Here is a 24615-nt window from a genome sequence, read left to right on the forward strand (position 1 = left end):
CGTTTCCGAATTGGATCGAAAAAAGAAAAATACTCTTTGATAGCCAGCATTGGTTTGGTAAATCAACAATGTGTCTTAGCAATTTGCTTCCTTATTGTAATAAGGAGACAAACGCATTGGAAAAGGGTGATGCATACACAGTGGTATATTTAGATTTTGAAAAGGCCTTTGATAAATTGATACATGATAAGTTATTAATTAAAATAGAACGGGTGAGACTAGACAGTAGATTACTGCACTGGACTGGAGATTGCTGCCTGATAGGTATCAGCGAGTTCTCTATAGAGGAGTGTTATTCCAGAAGAGGAAAGTGCACTCCCAAGGGTATGTTTTGAGTCCATTGCTATTTAATCTGTTTGATCAAACAGCAATGGACTCTTTGCTGTTTGTGGCTTGCTAATTCACTAATGCACACTAATTCATATGTGGCTTGATCAAACATATGAATTAGTGTGCACAGATTTGTGTCACCTGGTTTTCAAAAAGATTAATATTAGAAAAGATCCATAGACGATTGACAAAGGTGTATTCTGGTCTCTGGAATATTGAGTACCAAGATAGAACTGAGAAAATGCAATTGCAGAAATTGGTGGATAGGAGGATGGGAGGGGAGGGGAATGAGATATATAAGATGTTAAGGGGTTATTACCAGATTAATGTGGGGAAGGTTTTGCATAGAATGGGTCAAGGCAGGGAGAGAACAAGTCATCCTTGGAAGCTATATAAAGAGGGTGTGAGCAAGAGAATGAGCGAGGAGAAGGTTTTTGCATGGAGAGTGATGAGTGATTAGAATGCATTTCCCGAGAGTGCGGTGAATACGGAGACAGTGAACATATCTAAGGCGTGGTATGATAAATTTGTGTGTGTGTGTGTGCGTGTGCGTGTGCGTGTGTGTGTGTGTGTGAGTGAGTGAGTGAGTGAGTGAGTGACAATGGGACCTCCCATGATGAGTCTTTTTGACTCAGGAATATTGGAACATATGAACTGCATAAATAACCGTATAACTACCATCATTGAAAGCTTTACAAAAATCTAAGCTAAAACAGCTCATCTTAGACGCAAATGCTGTAATTGAAACCATCACACCCAACGGTATAAAGGAAACAAATCAGCTCCTATACAGCACAGCCTATATCATTTCAGTGAAGAGTGAAGCTTGGTTGCAAAAACGGAAGAGCAAAAGCCAAGGATGAAATAATCTGCACCATGGAAAATTCGGTTAGAACGAATGGTCAACAAACTTAGAGCTGATCTAAGCAACTTAAAGAGTTTTAAAGAAGGACGGCTGAAAAATAATAACATCAAAAACAAACTGATTAACACATATAATTTGGCCAACAAAACAATTGCTGAAGTTACGGAAGAGATAAAACAAAGAATAACAGTGACTGCACAGAAAATTAAAAGATATGAAGCAAGAATAAACCAATATGTACAAAATGTGCAATTTCGACAGAACCAACGTCAGTTCTTTCAGTCTCTCCAGAGAAATACAAATACAAACCATCATTCACCAGGAAAAGAAGAAACTCAAATTTTGGAGGTAAATCTGGGATAATCCTATTGAACATAATAAAGATGCTTCATGGATTAAGGAAATAGAATTAGAAATGAAACAAAAACAAATGCAAAATGTCATTATCACTAAAGAAATGGTCAGGGCTCAAGCTAGAAAATTAAAAAACTGGAATGCACCTGGCAAAGACGAACTACATGGATTTTGGTTAAAACATCTAACCATTGTACATGATCGAATGGCAGAACAATTTAATTATTTGTTGCAGTCAGGCTCAGTGGAAGACTGGATGATATCTGGACGCACTTTTCTCTCCATGAAAGATAAGGATAAGGGTGCAGACCCAAGTAACTATCCAATAACATACCTACCAATTATGCTTAAGCTGTTCTGCAATCATAGAAAATTCCATATACCACTACTTATCAGATAATCAGATTTGTCCGATTGAACAAAAAGGCAATTTTCAAAAATTTTGAGGAACAAAAGACCAGATCCTTATTTAATAAAATGATTCTCAGAAACTCAAAAAGACGAAAAACTAACTTAAACATGGCATGGATAGACTACAAGAAAGCATTTCATTCCCTCACACAATCTTGGATCCTAAAATCACTAAAAATATTTGGAATTAACAAAAACGTATGTTCGTTTCTGGCTGCTGCTATGAAATCATGGAAAACAACTTTAATAGTGAATAATGAACGATTTGGAGATATCAGCATTAAACGTGGAATTTTCCAAGGCGATTCCTTGTCACCATTGCTCTTCAACATTTCTTTTATACCTTTGTCTACGATTCTGAAGAAAACAAAACTTGGATATGAAATTCCTAAATGTAATATTAAAATTTCCCATCTGTTGTATATGGATAACTTGGAGTTATATGGAAAATCGGCCCAGCAAATAGATTCTTTAAAATGAAAATTAAAATTAACCTATCAGTTCGTATTTTCAGTCAGGATATCAAAATGGAATTTGGTTTAGATAAATGCGCAATTTTATCTATTAAACGAGGAAAAATTAATGACACTAGCAGTTTTAATTTTGATCAAGAGAAATATATAAAAGCAATTTCAGCTGACGAACACTATAAATACCTAGGAATATTAGAAGCCAATGATATTCTCCACAACAGGCAGCATCAGAATACACCAAAAGAGTTAGAAATATTCTGAAAACAAAACTAAATGGATTAAACACAATTAGAGCAATGAATTCTGGGGCTATACCAGTTATCGGATACACAGCTGGCATGATAGATTGGACAAAAGAAGACCTGGATCGCAAAACTAGAAAACTAATGACAATGCATCCACGAAGTGATGTTGACCGGTTGTACCTATCGAGGATAATAGGTGAACGGGGTCTGCTGCAAGTGAGACAGATAGTGGAAGAAGAAGAAATTAGTTTAAGAAGTTACATCGACAATAACTCTGAGCCAGTGCTTCAAGCAATTACACAAGAGGGCCTTCTAAAAGCAACAGGAAACAAATCCGATTACAAAAAGGAACAACAAAATAACCGATATGTGCGCTGGAAAAATAAACCTTTGCATGACCAATTTCTTCGAGATACTGAGGACAAAATTGACGTGAACAAGACGTGGCAATGGCTACAATACGGATACTTTAAAAAGAAACAGAAGGATTTATTCTAGCAGCTCAAGAACAGGCATTACATACTAATGCAATCAAAGCAAAAATTTTGAATATCAATAATAACAGCAAATGCAGATTATGCGATCAGAAAGATGCGACTGTAGAACATCTAATCAGGTGCCTGCAGCAAAATAGCTCAAACTGACTATAAATACCGCCATGATCAAGTAGCCAAAATAATTTATTGACATGTATGCAAAAAATATGCCTTTCCTACTTCTGATAACTACTGGTGGCAGCATAAAATAGAGACTGTATTGGAAAACGAAACAGCAAAAATTCTCTGGGACTTGAGAATACAAACTGATCGGCATTTTGTGATGTCAGGTGTATTGGAACACAATACACCTGACATCACAATTATCGAACATCGACAGGTTTGGATTATTGATATCGCAGTACCCAGTGATAACAACATTAACAACATTAAACTGGAAAAAATTACTAAATATCGAGATCTGGCAATTGAAGTTGGCCGACTGTGGCTTAAACACACCAAAGTAATTCCAATAGTTATCGGTGCACTTGGTGCAACTTCAAAGAAGCTATTCTTAGATTCTTGGGTAGAATCTGAATTGTTCTGTATCACCAGTCAAATTTTTGTTTATATGATATCTTGTTTTGACTGTGTATCAATTATGTGAATAAAATAATAATAATAATAATAATAATAATAATAATAATAATAATAATAATAATAATAATAATAATAATAATAATAATAATAATAATAAACTTTTAGGATGGATTCACAATATCTAAGTAGAATTTTAAATAATAAAGGGCTGTTCGAAGCTACTCAGATATTACAAGGATTGAGAAATAATAATTGTAACAAGGCTTTTTTCATATAATCACCTTCTAGTTTTGCCTTTTTTTTTTTTTCAATATAATCCCTGCCTACCTGTATGACATTTTCCCACACTCGCGGCAACCGGAAAACTATTTGCTGAACTCTGTTTATGAATATCCGCAAAAGGAGTGGTCTCCGTTGCATAGATTTCCTGTTTGTACTGAAAACACCTATCCCGGAAAGAATATCCCAGTTTAGGAAAGAAGTTAAAGTCATATTAAGTTAGCGTGCCTTTGTAAACGTGAAAATTTACATTAAATAATCTTTGCTTTTTTCATGGTAAGTCAAATATAAAATCAGAAAGACTCGTGTTAGAGCGTGCACTATATACCAAACCGGAGTTATTTTAAAATTAACCCATCAATTTGTATAGGTGCCAACGTGAATGAACACATATGCAATGGCACATATATTTTATTATCTTAGATTTGCATTTTGAAAAGTCCTTTTATTTCGATTTAAGACATTTAAAAAAGTCAAAAAGTCAATATCGAATACATTGACGATTGATGTTGAGGAAAGATTACTGCCGGATGAAGTCTAATTTTCTTGTTAATTAATGCTTTAATTTACAATACAATGATAAATATTATCTGTAATTGTTCAGTAAATTAATAAAAGGAAAAAATTAAAATATAATAGGTTCTAAAAAAATTTACGTTATGTTAATTAAATGTATTTTTTCCATGAGTTTTTTACATCACTCCTCACCTCAGATTTCATATAAAAGATTCGTTGGAATTATGTAAGCACACAGTTCGAGTGAACTCTTACACAATTTTCTATTACAAGACGTAACGTTTAGCTGAAATTTGCTTCAGAGCTTAAAGTCCTCTATATAATGTTTACTATATAAGTATATAGTAAAGTATAGCAAACCATTCTGCAACATGACTAATACAAATCACAGTACCTTCTGCTATGTAAGTGGCATGTAAAGTCACAATATGAGCATCTTGTTTTAGAGCGATATTGCTACTTCTTTTTATTCAACCCTACTAGAGCGGAAATACAATTGAAACTTTTTGTGTCCTAACTATTAAATTAATAAATAAATAAAATCGAATCAGTGTTTCATAAACTTGGCACTTTTATTTCTTAATTAATATTATGTTATGTCTTTCAAATGTTTGACTATAAAAAAGATCTGATTTCTTTTAACAAATTACATTTCATTTATTAAATCGTTCAGTGTTCTTTTCAGGTGAATGGCAGGACTCTTCCCAATTTCGAACAGTTCGAGGGCCCAGTTCGAGATAGACACTGTCGAGATGTTTTCTTCTTGTTACTTTTTGTGGCCTTCTGTGCTTTTCTGGTACGTAATAAATCCTATTTGTATTATTTTCGAATGCATAAACATGGAAGAATGCACGTTCTTATATACACACAGTGGCAGGAGGATGCGACAGTGAAACAAGTTAAGTCAGCAAACTAAGTCTCAAGAAGATTTTAAATATTCTGATAAGTAATCCGTTTTAAAATTTTTCACTTGGAATTACGAAAATACTCCTCAATTAGGACTATTTGCAAATTTTTTTACAAATGCAGCGAAGAAATTTTAATTCAAAACTAGCTACAATAATCATCTTGTAAATACTTATCATTACTCTATTACGCAGGGGCGGCTTGTGCATAGGCACTACGGAACTGCAGCACCCCTCCAATTTTTCTCGCTATATAAATATATTTATTAATTTATTTATATTTGCTTGTAATATTTAATTTTATCGTCAACAATCCTATACAATTCTCTTATTTTGTATAAAAAATAACAAAAATCCATCTTGTAGCGCTTACGCGGGCGAAGGACGCCAGCAGCTATTAACGTAATGCGGCACTGTCCGTCGCGCAGTTTCACTGTTGTTTATATGCAGTTTGCGCGCCAGTAGTAGTAGTAGAGTGTTTGTAGTGCTTATCGTCTTTACCCCGTCTCTTTAAATATTTGGACATTACAATTAAAGACATAACATTTGTTATAGTTTTTATTTTAGAATATTATTGGGTTATGATAATGGATTTTATTTTTAAGTAATTTTGAATTATACCAAACTGTATAATTTTATCGATAATAAACAATATTTTCTCATGTTTATTTTTTTTAAATTTTTTACCATAATTTTGATATTTTATCCAAACACTGTACATTGTACTTATAGTGTGTATGTATATTTCGAAAGTTGCAGCACCCCCACGATTTCAAGCCACGAGCCACCACTGCTATTACGTTTCTTTATTGGATATAGTACGAAAACAAAAATTGTACCTTAAGTATTTATAGGTTTACCATCAGATAGTTCGTTTGCAGACAAATGGTGTGGTTGACCACGTTTCTTACCGATAACGTGATGGACGTATCGATTTGATGCACGTGGCTGGAAGGTTGCCAACCAGGTCAGCTCTGTTTGCGAGAATACTGTACGAACTTCGCTGCATCTAGAGTTCATTAACGGAGTTGTCTGCACTCGAACAAACGAATATACATGTCTCAGACATGTATATTCGTTTTGAGACATGATGTCTCAAAGAAGTAGATTCGCTTCGCATAACTCCTAAAAGTGAAACCATCTCTCCTACCCTTCAAGAAATAAATAAAAATAAATAGTAGTAATGAAAACTACGAACATTTTTTTAAAGAATGCTCACGCAGACCATGCAGACAGACAGCATGGTGTTGACATCAATCATTTGGGTTAACAACTAAAACACATATGTTTCTCTTGCCATTCAAGGAATGGAAAATATGTACCAGTGAATTTGAATAGTTAATTATGTTTTGACAATGAAATATTTCTGTATGAATAATAAATATCGTTGCACCACACAAGGTAAGATGGAAATCAACGAACGGAGCTGATAAACAATGCATGTGACACTCAGTGGTTGAGAGGAAAGAATGACGCATTATGACAACTATATCCGAACAGTGAAGCACAGAGGTGATCAACCTTTTCTCGGGCGTGCCATCTAATGAACAAGAACAATTATGCAGGCCATTCACTAATATGGTGGACATTTCCAATAATATCACAAGAATTGTGTGGGGAATAATTTAAATAACATAATATGAGTTATTTATGGTGATTTTATTTTTGATATTTTATTGTTATTATAGAAATAAATAATGGTGTTCGTGTATTAATAATAATTTTTGACAAATTAATAATAGTGTTCATTTTCAAAATTTATATTAAGGTTCGTTGGCCATATCTTTAGTTTTAATGATTCTGTTGTTTCTCATCGTGTCTTTCTCAATGATTTATATTTTTATTTTTATACTGTTCATTAAATGTTTCATTTATGTAACAGATTTACACATTTAAATATACAATTACTCAACTTTGTAGGCTGAACGAATCAATCACCAAATGATAAGCAATTCATTCATTCATTAGCCATAGGTTTAAGATTGCCAAACTGAATATTATTTCACATATTATCAATAAGGGACCCAATACTTGAATGATTTCCCTGGTCTTATGGCGCTTAACAGATTATAGAAATACCTCCAACCATCCGTACGACTGCATGCAATAATGTAGCTGTCTTTCTTGATAACAAACTTCTGATTAGGCAAGTCGTTACAAATCAGACGAAAGAAACTAGATCATACAGATTACTCCCAGAGACGCGAAACAAATATCGAAACAAAATTTATGTTTCGCTCTAAATGCAGGAAAGAATTTTCCATTGCTTACTACGCAATATGAAAATTAGTTCTTGAAAATTAGCCAGCGTACAAGTGACAGGAAAGATTATAGTTGAAGCTTAAAGAACAAAAACGTTTTATTATTTTTTCTTCGGATGACTGGAAACTATTTGAAACTTTTCTTAATGCAAATTTAATTTTTAACTTATCACAAGGAATTTCGAAAGAAGTAGAGCATAACTTTATATATGAAGTATAAATGTTCACTTGATTCTTATAATTGAAAAATGGCACTAATTTTCTCAATTACTTTATTAAAATCACATCAAATTGTCGTTTTGTGAAAAGACAAAATATTTCAGGTGCTTTGTACCATCACAAATCACGACAGTTAGTTGAATTAATATAACAGTTGATCTAACTTCAAGTGTAACTAAAGAAAACTAAATCACAACGCGTAGCGTACGCACACATGAAATTGGCCATGGATCGCTTAGGGCATAAAATTAGGCACTTTTAATTAAATTTTTGTAAAGCGACACGCTTTTAAAATCGGCAACTGAAACAAATGTTCTAGTATCCACCGCCTTAAGGTACAAACAAAGAAGTTCTACACACTGGTTAGTATTCCTATATTTATTTTATTCCTATATATATTTATATCCCTAGTGAGCCATCCGAAAACTAGATTGTATGTCTAGGTTTCGGATGGCTCTCTAGGGAGCGGATTTTAGGAAGAGGAGTAAATAAAGTTCTTATGTTGTATTTTCTAAGAACCTTGGCTAATTTGGGTGAGACAGAGCTTATGTATGGAATAGAAATATTACCTTTTACACTATTGGTGTCCTTCATTACGGCGACCGGGAGGATTAAATAGGAATTTATCAGTAGTTTTTTGAGAATAACCATTTAGTTGAAAAGTAGACTTGAGAAAATCGAGTTCTTTATTAAGTTCTAGCTCATCATCAAGAAGAGAGCGAGCGAGCACGATGTCCTAGAGTAGAAATGATTCCAAACTTCTGAGGAGGATAATGATGGGAATGACCGTGGATATATCTGTTAGTGTGTGTAGGTTTTCTGTAAATCGAGATTTTAAGTTTTTCTAAGGAACGGGTCAGTTTGACGTCCAAAAAAGGAAGAGAACCATTAGCTTCAAACTCGGGTTTGAAGCTAATGATTCATTTTATGTTTTGGCGTTGACTATTTAGATGTTTAAGGAAGTTCAGGAGAGATTCACAGCCATGACTCCAAATCAGGAAAATGTCGTCAATATGTCTTCTCCAAATTCTTGGTTTTCAAAGGATAGGAAAAGATGGATTTAACTTCCAGATCTTCTAGATAGATGTTAGCAAGTACAGGAGACAACGGATTATCCATTGCAAGACCATGATTCTGTTAATAGATGGTATCCTGAAATTTGAAGTATCCTGAGTTGATCCAATATATATATATATATATATATATATATATATATATATATATATATATATAATGCTATTAGAGTATCCGAGGGCTAGGGGTGATTCTGTCCTATTTACCTATTATTTTTATCTCATGCACCTGCCCACCCCCAGTTAAAAATGGTGAAGACAAATCAGAAGTCTATACCGCATTGGTCGTCGCGCGGGTTACCAAAGACCGCACTGGATGTTAGGCTTCCTGGACAGCCAGTCCAGGAAGCTGAAAATAGACAAGTCATGCAGTGCTTCTACAGTTCAAACCCATCAGTTAGGGGATTTCAGAAACGAATGTTCCAACTTTGGCTTGAACGACACCTAAATTCTGAAATTTCATTCGAAAGGCTGATGCAGCAACGCAGCTTCATTATCAAACGCAAGGTATTTAGTGAACTTGAGCTGGAAGCACTGAAACCTCAAGCTGTAAAAGGAGACCGTACTGTCCCTGAAGTGACCAAGAATATGAATGAAGCAGAACCAGATTCCAACGTGCAGAATACTGAAAATTTTGAAAATATACAAAGAGTTGAAAGGAAGCTATCAGATAAGGAACAAGAACTCGCACGAAAAATTATTGAGCAAATGAAGCAACCAGGAACGAGTTAGGCTTCCAGTATTGAGACAAGTACCTCAACAAAAACTGAAGGAACTCCTACAAGAGGCCAATAAAGCTACAAGGGATATTCCTACTGGAACTATTGGGCAAACGAATCAACTTATGTACTCAATAGCCTACGTCGTAACATCTGAATCAGGATATAAGATTAGTGAACCCAAAAGCAGTAAGGCTCAGGAAGCAAAATGGAAGCATCGACTGGAGAATAAAATTCTTAAACTCAGAGCAGACGTGAGCAATTTGAAAAATCTTAAGGAAAAGAAGCTGAAAAACACAAAAATCCGAAATAACCTCATAAAGAGATATAATACTGGAACACGACCTATTGATGAAGTATTAGAGGAAGTGAAGCAAAAAATAGTTGCAGTTGCAGCTAAAATAAGAAGATACAGTGCACGCATTGAACAGTACAAGCAAAATTCGATGTTTTGCGCAAATCAACACCAGTTTTACAAGAAAATTGATTGCTGCAGGAATGATAATCTTAAAGAAAATATAAATATAAATACCAGAGACAAAGAAAATACACTAAAGTTTTGGAAAAACCTATGGGTTTTTCCAAAACTTTAGTGTATTTTTTTATGTGTATTTTAGTGTATTTTTAGTGTATTTTTAACTTTAGTGTATTTTTCCAAAACTTTTTGGAAAAACCTAAGAGGCACAATAACAAGGTAAAATGGATTGAACAAATCACGAACAAATCAAGAACGAAAAATGGACCAACTGAAAATAACAACTGAAATGGTTCAAAAGCAAGCTAAAAAAAATAAAAAATTGGTCAACACCCGGGAAGGATGAATTACATTGCTACTGGTTGAAATATCTAACAGGCTTACGTGAAAGACTTGCTAATCAATTTTATGACGTTTTAGAAGGAAAATGCAAAGAAGAGTGGCTCACAGCAGGGAAAACGTTTTTGATCATAAAGGATAAAGAAAAAAAGGTCCAAACCCAGAAAACTTCCGACCAATAACCTGCCTGCCAACAACTTTTAAGCTACTCGCAGGCATACTAGCTGATAAAATATACAGCTATCTTAAAGCAAATTCTCTCCTCCCAATTGAACGAAAAGGTAACAGCAAAAATTCAAAAGGCACAAAAGACAAATTGCTGATTGATAAAATGATTCTTAAAAATTGCAAACGTAGAAAAACCAACCTTCATATGGCATGGATAGATTATAAAAAAGCGTTTGATTCGGTGCCTCATGGTTGGATTTTAAAATGCACAGAACTATTTGGTATTAGCGAAAATGTGCAAAAATTTTTGCAATCCAGCATGAAAAACTGGAACAACGTTGGTTATAAATAGAAAAGAAATTGGAGAGGTAAACATAAAAAGGGGCATCTTTCAAGGAGACTCATTATCTCCTCTATTGTTTATATTGTCATTGATCCCCTTAACTAGAATTTTAAATAAAACTACTCATGGTTATCAAACTGCGCAAAAGAGTGCAAAGATATCTCACCTTTTATACATTGACGATCTGAAGTTGTATGCAAAACCAGAGAATGAACTCGGATCAGTCAAGATATATCAATGGATTTTGGCTTAGACAAATGTGCAATTGCTGGAATAACAAGAGGAAAGTTTGAAGACATGAACGAAATCGAGCTGCTCAATGGTGAAATAATCAAAGCAATAAAATTCGAAGACAGCTACAAATATTTGGGAATTTTAGAAGCATCACAAATTCTGCACAATATGATCAAAGAAAGAACTAGAGCAGAATACATAAGACGATTAAGAAAACTCCTTAAGTCAATGCTTAATGCTGGAAATTTGATAAAAGCAATTAATACCTGGGCCATACCTGTTCTGAGATATTCAGCAGGCATTGTTGAATGGACCCAGCTAGAGATGGAAGATTTAGATCGAAAAACTCGAAAATTAATGACAGTGCACCATGCCCTCAATCCTCGCAGTGACATTGATAGGCTATATCTATCACGCAAAAAAGGAGGTAGAGGATTATTACAAGTGAAGCAAGTTATTGAAGAAGAAAACCGAAATTTAAATGATTATCTGCAGCAAACAACGGAAAATTTTCTAATTGAGGTAAGGAAAGAGAGTTTATTTAAACCCATGGAGACAAAATTGAAATACAAAACCAACCAAGTAAAAGTTAGAACCGAAAGATGGAAAAATAAGGCATTGCATGGAAAATACCTTCACAGCATAGAGGACAGCGCTGACAGCAACTTGACCTGGCAATGGTTGAGAAATGGAGCACTAAATAAAGAAAGAATCGGTAATTTTTGCAGCACAAGAACAGGCCATTAAAACCAACGTTATGAAGGCAAAAATACAAAAAATTCAAGAAGACAGTAAAATGTAGATTGTGCAAAGAAAAGGAAGAAATGGTAGACCACATTATAAGTGGATGCAGCAAAATCGCACAAATTGAGTACCGTAAAAGGCATGATAACGTAGCTAAGATAATCCACTGGCATTTATGTAAAAAGTATGGGTTTGAAGTATCTAAAGACTATTGGAAGCATAAAGTTCACTAGAAAGTGGTTGAGAATGAAAAAGCTAAAATACTCTGGGATTTCAAAATCCAGACTGACAAAAGCTTGGAATGCAATACACTCGATATTACAGTGGTTGAAAAAAGTGAAAACAAGGGTGGTTTATTGAAATATCAATACCAGGAGATAGTCGGATTGACAACAAAGAAAATGAAAAAATTACAAAATATCGCGATTTGCAAATCGAAATTGAACGAATCTGGCAAAAGAAAACGAAAGTTGTTCCCATAATAATAGGTGCTTTAGGCGCCATCCCTAAAACATTGAAAAAACATCTAGAAGCACTCGAGTTAGATGGATTAAAAATTAGGCAGCTGTAAAAGGCCGCTTTGTTCGGCACAGCTTTCATTTTCAGAAAGTATTTCCACAGCTCATATATATATATATATATATAAAATAAGTTTAATGACTATTACCGAGAGAAAAGATGGCAAGATATATTTAACAAGATACTACTAGTTTACTAGTTTCGTTACAAGAACATCATCAGGTATCATACTCAAAGAAATATATAAAAAATTACAGACTTAAAACTGTATTAACAGAACAAGTGAAAAACAGTAGCATGTTTGAAAAAATGCAAGTATGAGTTCCATACAAACGAATACTACGCGCTGTCGCGAGTGCGCCAGTACTGAACAGAAGCTTCTGTTCAGTACAGTTTTAAGTCTCTGTAATTTTTATATATTTCTTTGAGTATGATACCTGATGATGTTCTTGTAACGAAACTAGTAAACTAGTAGTATCTTGTTAAATATATCTTGCCATCTTTTCTCTCGGTAATAGTCATTAAACTTATTGTATAATATTCCTACCGAGTAAAAATGAATTCTCCTAATATATATATATATATATATATATATATATATATATATATATATATATATATATAAATCGTAACAGTTCGTTTTACTCTTCTGTCAGCCCAGCGCTAATCGAATTCTAATTTATAAACAAGTGGAAGTGAAAAGAGATAATGATTAGAATTCAATGAATTGGGGTCAAACGATGCACCAGAACGATTGGAGATAGTGGACCTATCCATTCTCGGTGACTGCGACTAGTAATATTGTGTGGAGACGAAAACTATATAACTATGTATATATATATATATACATATATATATATATATATATATACATACATATATATACATATATATATATATATATATATATATATATATATACATACATATATATATATACATATATATATATATATATATACATACATATATATACATATATACATATATATATACATACATATATATATATATACATATATATATACATACATATATACATATATATATACATACATATATATATACATACATATATATATATATATATATACATATATATATACATACATATATATATATATATATATATATATATATATATGTGTGTATGTGTATATATATATATATATATATATTATTATTATTTTTTTCTTCTTTTTTCAGGCTTACGTCATCACTAGTGCCGGAATTAAGGGTGATTACGAACGTCTGATATTTGGCTATGACGACTACGGTAATATTTGTGGAAGAAAGAATCAAAAGATTGCTAATGCGTCAAAATCCGGACAAGACAAAACCAATGAACCGTAAGTTAGTAATATGAATTTGGTGTTATATGAGTAATATAGAGATTATAAATTCGGGATCACGAATTTATCTAAGCTAGTTCGCTTTAGGATACTCATTTTGTGAGCTAAAAAAATTTAAAAAAATTCTCAAACATTGATTACATTACATAAAAAAGATAACTTTTTCCTTAAATTTTTAATAATGTTAAACCATAAAACAAAAAAAAATCACTAAAAACAAAATATCAATTAGGATTCGCTATGCTCAAGTCAATAATGTGTGAAATGAGTCTGCTTCGTGTGAAACGGATCTACTGGACCATCACTTACGTATACGAACTGTGATAGGGCAACATTGTGTCATTAGTATCGGAGCAAGAAGCAAACATTTGAGTCGTGCCGGTTCCTAACCTAATTAGATTTTTGTTTCAATAAGTTAGTTTACCAGTCTGACGGTCCTTAAAGAATTAATTATTTTCTCACTTCATTGTGCTCAATAGCAAACAACATATCTAGGCCTATCTTTACCTTATTTTCGAATACAATAAAATTAGTGTATTTTTTCGAATGAATTTTCAACTCTTATAAAAAATTGTTAAAAACTTTTTTTTTTTGAAATCAGATTTCGAAATAAAAAAAGTCATACAGTAAACTATGATTTAAAAATCAACAACGAAAACAAAGGAATAAATGGTATCTCTACCCTAAATGGTTCTTGTGAAAGGTGTTTTTACAGTTATTTCCGTGACTGCTAACTTTAATGAACAATGTAGCATACCATCTCTATTTTGATATGTCGTCTTAACAGTATGATGCAGCGAGTATAATAATAGCATGTATAGCAATCCCTCGATTAGTGCGCCTAATGCGTTCTTTAAAACAGGCGCATTAATCGAAAACACACTAATCGAATATAATAACCTATGGTGAAATGTATAATTCGTTCCTCAGATTTCTTTTGTGACCCTTAATTTTTTTTTATAAAAGAATTAGGGTATATTTAAATATAAAGAGCCAATAGGCTTCATTTCGGCGATATAAACATTATTTAAATTAAGGGGATATTAAATCCCGCTTTGTTTTAAAACCGAAATTATCGCCGAAATGAAGCCCATTGGCTCTTTATATTTAAGTAACTTAATGGTTGCACCTGTTTGGAAACTCGTATAGCAGAGTATATAAGTTCTTTTCGCTATACACTTTGGTATTCATTTGGTCTAGCTACTCACTGATGAAGTCTCAAAAAAGGCTGAAACCGGTCTGGGTAGTGACCTCCCACCATAATGTAATAACAGCATACATTTCCTAGGAAATGTGTTTTTACATTATGGAAAATACCTAAGAATAGCGATCAGAACATTACCGACTTTGCTGCGAGTTCTCCAGTATTGTACTACGTACTAGGGTCACTTGCATTAGCTCACGCTAGTGATCGCCGATACTTTTATAGTTTACTATATTCGGCATGAAACTCTCTGATTCCGATCTTTGAGTTTCTTATTCGGTTTTAAAACAATGTGGGAATTAGGGTATGTCTCAGGGCCTAGTTAAAGGAAACCATGAAGCTGAAAGACAATAAAACATATTCAAAATATAAATTTATTATTCTGCTTCTTAACAAAGAATTGAGCTAACGTAGTTTGGCGGGAATTCTGTTTCTTTTTTCATACAACTGACGGTATGGCCCTATTGCCTCTTCTACAAATTTTACTGGTTCTCTCTTCACCAGGGTCAGTTTCTAAGCATTGCTGCTTAGAAACTTCGATTGTACGAAAACTATTTTCAAATTGTTTCTGTAAAATCTCTTTGGGTTTGTCAGTGATTAAATTTTCTTCATATTCTTCAGGATCTTTCCGCTGTGTATCTAAATTTAGCAGGTCGGAATCACTCAACTTCTCAGAATGAGATTTAATTAACTTAGATTCATTTGAAAAGCCTCTAGAGTCTAAAAGCATTTGCACAATGTGGAAGAATGTGCTTCCAAACGGCTCGCATATTGCTAGCAGTAATTTCATTCGACTTTATAACCAGGCTGAGATTTCTCTGATTTGGCTAGAAAAGTCTTGGAAGGCATTCGCTTCCAAAAAAAAAAAATCGCTTCCGTCGACATTAAATACTTGTTGATCACAATAGTCTCCTTCTTACACAATTTTCTTCAAAATCTCTGGATATCTTCTTATCTGCACTTGTAGCCTCTCCTGTGATTAGGACATTATGTAGGCTATTTCTCTTTTTGAAACGCTGAAATCACCCAACACTAACGTGAAATTCTTCTTCTTTTCCATCATTGATAGCCCTTTCTTTCCAGGTTACAAAGAGACAATGCTTTTGATTTAATAAGGCCAGTGTTTAGGGAATCCGTTTTTAGTTACAATCTTCGATCCATGTAAAAAGTAGTTTCTCTAATTCAATCATTATAATACTTTGATTTCGAGTGCATGCATGATGAACTTGAAGCAGCCTTACCTTTCTCTTTGTATTCAGCAGTTGATTCACCCATTTTTATGTTCTTGTCCTATCTCTGCTCTGGACTCGCCTTGTTCATTTTTATTTATTATTTGAAATTTTTCTTCCAATGAGATTACTTTTCGAATCATGTTCACACTTCTATTTTTTGCTCACGAATTCTTTTACTCATGATTAAAGGTTAGGAAAATAATTTAAAATAAAAAAGTAAGGAAAACAATTGCACGTGATATGATCAGCAAAATGCTATGTAAAGCAGACGACATAAATTTTGTGGGCTAATTTTTAACATAGTATACATGGAAATAGTGTGGTATGCCATTAAAAAATAACTTTGTAAAATGTTTCAGATCGGTAACTAAATTATTTCATCCTGGTGAGTGATCTTTTAAATAGTAAGCTATAAAAAATGTATAGATCGAAAATTTTAAAAATCTGTAACTTTTATTTTTAAGATGTATATAGGCGCACTAATCGAATTTTAGAGACGCACTAATCGAATTTGGGTATCGAAAAAAAATAACGCACTAATCGAAAACGCACTAACCGGGGGCGCATTAATCGAGGGATTGCTGTATTACGATTATTTAAAATAAACCCTCGAATCAGTCGCTTAGTAATTAGCGAGTTTTGTATTACTGTGAACTTCCGTTAGCTGAGTGCCGTAAACTGTGTACTCACTTGCATAATAACAATTTATGATCCATATTGGTTTTCGTAACTATAATAATAATTATAATAAAATTGTAATTATATATAATTATAACTATCATTTTAGGATATGTCTAAATATATATTCTTGTGTGTAAATTGCATGCGTCCTCCTGGCCAGTTTTCTGGAAAAAATCAGTTTACAGGAGGAAAAAAAAAAACCTTCCACCGCCGTATGAGACCGGTAGCTCCGCTTCAAATGAACTCGAACTCAGGTCTTTTCAACCAAAGTACTTCAACGGAAATCGAGTCAAGTACGGAGGCTCCTAACAATATGTACAGTAACTTACGTAACATAATTAAAAAAGGCGCGCATTAAATGTTGCGGAAAAACAACAACAAAAAAAGCGCTGTCTCGGATTAGGGCTTCCTAGAGACTGAAAAAAACAGGGATAGAATAATAAGGGCTAAGACACTAATGAGATAGTATTGAATCGTAAATAATCCTTTTCGTTTTAAAATGAAAAGTTGCGCGCGCACACGCACGCGAACACCCCCCCCCCCCCACACACACACATCAATCTGCGTTTCCCAAAACATATAAAATAGCTTTGTTTGTTTATTTGTGAAGATAGATGAGATATGTTCATGTTCCTCTAGCAAGAACAATTTATGCTAAGGTATACTAGACAGCAGAAAAATCAATGTGCGTTGTCACTGTCAGCAACCTAAAGAGTAATGTACACCATAGCAACCGTAGGTTCTCCTTGAATATGCGAGATTGCGGAATATTATATGTATTTGTCAATAAATGATATTACGAAATGCGCTAATATCTCAGGGCAGTACGTACACTAAAGCACTAGTCTTTTTAAGTTTTGTTTTGCCAGATGTGGTGGCATCACTGACACATCCAGTTTCGCATACAGACTAGACTAGACTAATGTTTGAAACAACTGGAATATTACCTTCAGCGCGCACTACTCATAAAATAAGTAAACAAGTATACGAAAAGTATTAAATAAAGTAAAACTAACAAATCAGGTAAAATATGTTAAGAATAATAGATGTCTGGAATAACAGACATAGATTGCCTATTCGCATCTTAGTGCTGAATGGTTCCACTTGTTAGTAGAGAAGTGAAGGAGTTATGTTCTGTTATCATATTGCTGTCGTTGCACAGCTTATCAGTTTATAATCAGACCAGAAAACCTTTCTTGGGTTAAAAAAAAAAAAGCAAAATAAACTTTAAAATTATAAACGAACTATATTTCAGCTCACAACAACTGAAACAAACAAACAAGCGAGGGGGGAAAAAATATATATATATATATATATGTGTGTGTGTGTGTGTGTGTGTGTGTGTGTGTGTGTGTGTGTGTGTGTGTGTGTGTGTGTGTGTGTGTGTGTGTTAAAGATACCAAGCTATTTTAAATATATATATATATGTTAAAGATTCCAAGCTATTTTAAACCTGGTTTTACTCTCCATTTCCCAATTAAGCAAACAGAAAAACAAGTGAAGTTTGCGCCTACAAGTGTTGCAAGTCTAGCTGACCCTGCACATAGTGCAAGACCAAGGCAACTCATGGTAAAAGTAGAATAAGCTCTGATCACTAATCTTAATATTTCGATATTATTAAATATAAATTATTAAATATAATTATATATAAATATAAATTTCGTTCTTCTCGGTGACGGGGTGAGCCTGTCACTGAGTGAAACAACGCTGAGTTGGACGGTCTTTCGGCCACTATGGAGTGGTCTAGGGATCGTCCTAATTTTTAGAGAGGTCTTTACTTAAATACACCTCAATAAAGGTCGAAACCGGTCTGGGTAGTGGCCCCTTGCACTAATCTTAATATTTCGATATTATTAAATATAAATTATTAAATATAAATTATTAAATATAATTATATATAAATATAAATTTCGAAATATTAAGATTAGTGATCAGAGCTTAAACTACTTTTACCATGAGTTGCCTTGGTCTTGCACTACGTGCAGGGTCAGCTAGACTTGCAACACTTGCAGGCGCAAACTTGACTTGTTTGTCTGTTTGCTTACTTGGGAAATGGAGTAAAACCAGGTTTAAAATAGCTTGGTATCTTTAACATTTATTATACCCAAGGTAAAATACTTTCTGTCACGTCAAGTAACTCCGCTTCTTATGAACCTGATATTGCATATGATACTGCGGCTAATTTTACCGCATTGTCTGCTATGTCTGTAAATTGGGTGTGTTCTTCTGGCCGGGTTGTCTGTTTTACGGGACAAAAAAAAAGTTTCCAGAAGGAAAAACCCAACCACTCCTGTATGAGACCGGCTAAATCACTTTCAAGTTGAAAAGCCTTGATAAAGGTTCTTTGTGTCCTAGATGGGATGTGAATTCGAACCAGGTCCTTCCAACTAAAATGCATCGTCGATACCGGCTGAACTACGGAGGGTCTCTCTCTCTCTCTCTCTCTCTCTCTCTCTCGCGCGCGCGCGCTTCCCCTGTGTGTGTGTGTGTGTGTGTGTGTGTGTGTGTGTGTGTGTGTGTGTGTGTGTGTGTGTGTGTGTGTGTGTGTGTGTGTGTGTGTGTGTGTGTGTGTGCGGGAGCACCCATGACTCCGCTTTTTTTTTTCACCCATGTTCCTCTCCTATACATAATTTTCTCTCACTTATCTCAAATTCTACCCGTACTTTTTCTGATGACTTGCAACACTTAATATGCCATTTTCTCTTCTTCCCTAGTGAAAATTTGCATATTCGAACATTTGAAGCTTCAAGATCGTCTATATCAGTGGTTCTTAACCGGTGTTCCGCGGAAGGTGAACAGGTGTTCCGCGAAAAGTTCTGGAATTTATCATTTTTAAATTAATTTGTGCTGACAAATTAATTTAATGATGGTTAATTGATGTTTAATTAATTACTGATTAATAACTAATTATAAATTATTGATGAATAATAAAAAAAATCAGCTAAATTACCAATTAATTATTAATTTATACATTACAAAATAACCAAGGTGTTCCGTGAAAATTTCAGGATTTATGAAGTGTTCCGTAGTCGAAAAAAGTTTGAGAAACACTGGTCTATATCAAATCCTTAACACTCCTCAGTCGTGACAAATTTGGCGCTATCAAAACACAATCTCACTCTTCACCTCCCTTTGCTTTTATAATACGCAGATTTCCAGAAATAAGATTTTTCTTCTTAGACTCATTTCACCTCTAGTACATTCCGGCACAATCTATTTCGGAATCTGATGTGAATAATAACATTGATCACATCAGATTCCGAAAAAAAAAAAAGGAAAAAAGTGTCCTTTTCAGCACACTACGTATCTGTATGGCTGCTAACAAATCCAAAATCGGTCCACCTTAAGAACATTGTTTTCGTTTTTCTCTGCAGGAAGAGAAAAATATTTTCTCCCTGCAGCCTGCTCATGCTTTTATAAGGTTATCTCTAATCAAACATCGATCACTCAACTGTCTACTCTGTAATTTGGTAAAATGCACAATTGCTGATAACTCAAGCTCAATCTATCCTTCCAGATATTTGCTGACATGCCAGACGAAAGATATAGTTCCAGAATGCTCGGAAGTGGATTCAAAGCAATGCGTTTCCAGCTGTCCTAGCGGATACAAGTAAGTTGACCACTCGTGAAAATGAAAATTATTTTTTGAAATAAACCGAAAGTATTAACTTATTTTATATCTATATATATGGCCTCCCTCGATGAGTTTCTGACTCCCTGGAGGTCTTTCTTAATAATAATAATAATAATAATATATTTTTTACTATTACATATGACACATACATTACATACATTTGATTGCATATGATACATTACATATATTTGTTTACATATCATACATACATTACATGCATTTGATTACATGATACATACTTGATTACATATTTTTCTTTAAAAAAAATTCAATCTTTTTTTATTATTAAAGTTATGATTAATATTGTGATTACATATTTACATTTTAATTCGGTTTTTTTTTTTTCAATGAAATTCGTACAGATTTTTTTTCTTTCTTTTCTTTTTTTTCTCTGTATAATGTATTAATAATAATAATAATGATACAGCATTTATTCATTTAACAATGGGTTATATATATTTATAATTTTGATTTTGAGTATATTTAAGTGCTGTAACTACGGCATTGAAATGTGATATATGGGTTTGGATTTTTTTTCTCCATTTTTTTAAAATTTTATTTTATTAATTTTTTTTATTAATCTTGGATGAGATGTAATTTCTCAGCTGTCATCCTCGAAGCTTATTTGCTAAGCTTATCTGAGGATGACACAGCTAGTTATTTATTGATTTGTTTGCTGTGTTGGGAAGTAGACTGATGTTTAATAGGTTTGATTTCCACTGCAGCCGTTGATTGAGAAATTCGCGCATGCACACACACACACACACACACACACACACACACACACACACACACACACACACGCACGCACGCACGCACGCACGCACGCACGCACACGCACCACACACATACGATAACTTGGAATATCTTGATGCGTCGCTGAACTGGAAGTCTGAATGAATATATTGTGTGTATTGAGTTTGTATGGTATTTAGGGTGCATGTTTCTTCTTCATAGTATGTCCTTAGAGCTCTTTTCAGGCTATTGTAGTTTGTAAGGTTTCTGTGTTCAAAAGATAATTTGTTTATCATGTGTGGGATATAGAAGTTTCGTGTTGCCTTTCCGTAGTGATTATTGTATTTATATGTGATATAATTAGTTGTATAAGGTCTTGTTATACGGTATGTATTTCTGACGGGCCTGTAGTTGGTATCGAATTAATGTTTTAGCAAAGATGCATAGTATTTTGTGTTCTGACATTGCAGTGTATACAAAGTCGTTATTTTCTCTTTGTTCCCAAAAGATCAGTTTTATGATTTTGTACTGTAACGACAATAATCTATTTAGTTTTTAGGGTGCACAGAAAGTATTTGTTGTTATAGCGTATCTTAGTATATTTTGGCATAGTGCTTTGTATAGTAGTGTTTTTAGGCATGTGGAAACTGTCTTTTAACCTGTAGAGTTTGCCAGTCATTGTTCAGAGTTTGTTGTGTAGATGGTTTATGTGGCTATTCCAGTTCATATCTGCATCGAAGTAAATTCCAAGCTATCGTATTGTTTCACCCGGAGTGATTGTAGTGGTTTTACTGTTCTGTGTGTTTTTTATGGTGGAGAGAGGATGTTGGATGGTTATATATATGTTATCATTTGGTCGAGTCAGTGGATTTCTGAATATGTATAATATAATAATTTTGTATAATAATTTTTTTTTGTTTATATAATTTTTTAGTTATAAGAATAATTTTTAATATAATAATAATAATTATTTTTATATAATAATAATAATAATAATAATAATAATAATAATAATAATAATAATAATATATCATATTCATTAATTATTTATTTCACATGATATTAAGTCACATACTAAACAAATACTACAATAATAACTAAAACACTTTTTTTGAATGTTAGTCAAGTGGGTTTTAATTTATTGTCCTACATGTTTCGCCGATTTTTGCTATCGGCATCTTCAGGGAACACAATTAGTAAGCTATATGAAGGTAACAGACTAGGTTTTAACTGACAGTTCTCATACAAAATTAGTATTGTGCGAGACAATCCGCGTGTCTCGGGAACATGATTTGTTTGTTACGAGACATAATGTAATTGGCGTGAACGTTCATTTCTTTGATGTTTAGTGATCTGATTAAAGCTTTCCAAATTTCCGGTAGGATTAGACCTTGATTCTTATTTAGGTTTCCTGTTGAACGGGCGACCGTAGCAGCCTCCTTGAAAGTTCTGGAATGGTAGTACTCTTCTATATAGGGCATATGACTCTTATCCCACTCAATGAGATGGTTGGTAGAGGCAAAGTGGCAAGAAAGGCCTGAAATATCTTGTCTGTTGTTTCTGACATTTCCTATGTGTTCTTTCTGTCTCGTTTCGAAGCTTCTAGAGGTCTGACCAACGTAACTAACACCACAGGAGCAAGGTATATTATATATACTCCAGAGTACTTGTAGAATGGATAAGGGTCTTTCGGTGATCTTAAAAATTTCTGAATAGTATTGACTGGCTTGAATGCTACTCTAATATTGTCTGGTTTTTGAAGAATAACCAATTTTTTGGAAATACTGCTGACAAATGGAATAGTTATAGTAATGATGTATTGGGTGTCATCACGTTGTCTTTGTGGTATATCCGAAAACAGAATCTTGTTGCAGAGTCTTTTAGGATAACAATTTAAGGATAGCTCTCTGGATATTGTAGTTAATTCTTTTTGTAAGTAATCTTGGTCTGTGGTGTACTGTATAGCTCTTTTCTTAAGCATATGGATAATGCTAAGTTTCTGGGATATATGATGTGACGAGTTGAAATGGAAGTAACTTCCAGTATTCGTAGGTTTTCTACACACAGAGACAGGGTGATACTGTTATTGGTTTGTTTTTTATCAGGATGTCTAGAAATGGAAGTTTTTCATCTTTTTCAACTTGTAATGTGAATTTGATGGTATGGTGGAAACTATTGATTTGGTTGAGATAATCCATTAGTTCTACTTTTGTATGATTCCAAATGATAAAGATGTCATCAACATATCTGTACCAAGTTTTCGGTTTTGGGGTAATCTGAGATAAGATTTTATCCTCTAGGTCTTCCATGAATAAGTCAGCACAAGAAGGAGAGCGTGGGCTACCCATGGCTAATCCGGTAAGTTGTTTTTGACTGTTTTCTGCCAAATGAAATAGTTCGAAGTTAAACAATGATTGAACAAAGTAGTGATGTTTCTTGGGAACAAGTTATCTAAGATGTTGAAGACTTCCACAACTGGAATGTTTGTAAACAGAGATGGGACGTCAAGGCTTGCTAGTATATCATCTTCAGATATAGGGATATTTTTTAATTTTTCAATAAAATGTTGTGAGTTTTTAATATAAGTATCTGAGTTGTGAATGTGTCGTTGTAAAATCTTGGCTAGATATTTAGACAGTTGATAAGTAGGAGAATAGATTCCATCAACTATTGGGCGTAATGGTATACCTTCTTTATGTATTTTATGAACGCCATACAATCTTGGAGTCAACGTGTGCATGGAGTTTAGCTTTCTTATTAAGTCTATAGGCCAGTTAATCATTCCAAGTAATAGTTCATTGGTGTTGTTATGGGTTTTTTTTGGGGTAGGATCTATTATGGATTATCTCAACCAAATCAATAGTTTCCACCATACTATCAAATTCACATTAGAAATTGAAAAAGATGAAAAACTTCCATTTCTAGACATCCTAATAAAACAAACCAATAACAGTATCAACCTGTCTATGTATAGAAAACCTACGAATACTGGACGTTACCTCCATTTCAACTCGTCGCATCATATATCCCAGAAACTTAGCATTATCCATATGCTTAAGAAAAGAGCTATACATTACACAACAGACCAAGATGACTTACTGTAGTTAATTCTTTAACTACAGTAAGTCATCTTTTAACTAATTCTTTTAATTAATTCTTTTTAACTACGATATCCAGAGAGCTATCCTTAAATGGTTATCCTAAAAGACTCTGCAACAATATTCTCTTT

General features: G+C 33.6%; 1 protein-coding gene across 3 annotated transcripts in view; it reads left to right on the forward strand.

The window, feature by feature from the left end:
- LOC150107396 (choline transporter-like protein 1) overlaps positions 1–24615 on the forward strand; it is a 135618-nt gene that overhangs the window by 57649 nt on the left and 53354 nt on the right. For all 3 annotated transcript variants that reach the window (XM_090391263.1, XM_090391261.1, XM_090391264.1), the window contains exons 3-5: positions 5235–5345; positions 13755–13897; positions 20535–20627. In XM_090391263.1, the coding sequence (XP_090247389.1) occupies positions 5235–5345; positions 13755–13897; positions 20535–20627 (347 nt within the window). The remainder of the gene's footprint in view (positions 1–5234; positions 5346–13754; positions 13898–20534; positions 20628–24615) is intronic.

Source organism: Typopeltis vanoorti, chromosome 4 (genome assembly GCF_054136105.1).
Source record: "Typopeltis vanoorti isolate ZY-2024b chromosome 4, IOZ_Tvanoo_1.0, whole genome shotgun sequence".
Taxonomy (NCBI): domain Eukaryota; kingdom Metazoa; phylum Arthropoda; class Arachnida; order Uropygi; family Thelyphonidae; genus Typopeltis; species Typopeltis vanoorti.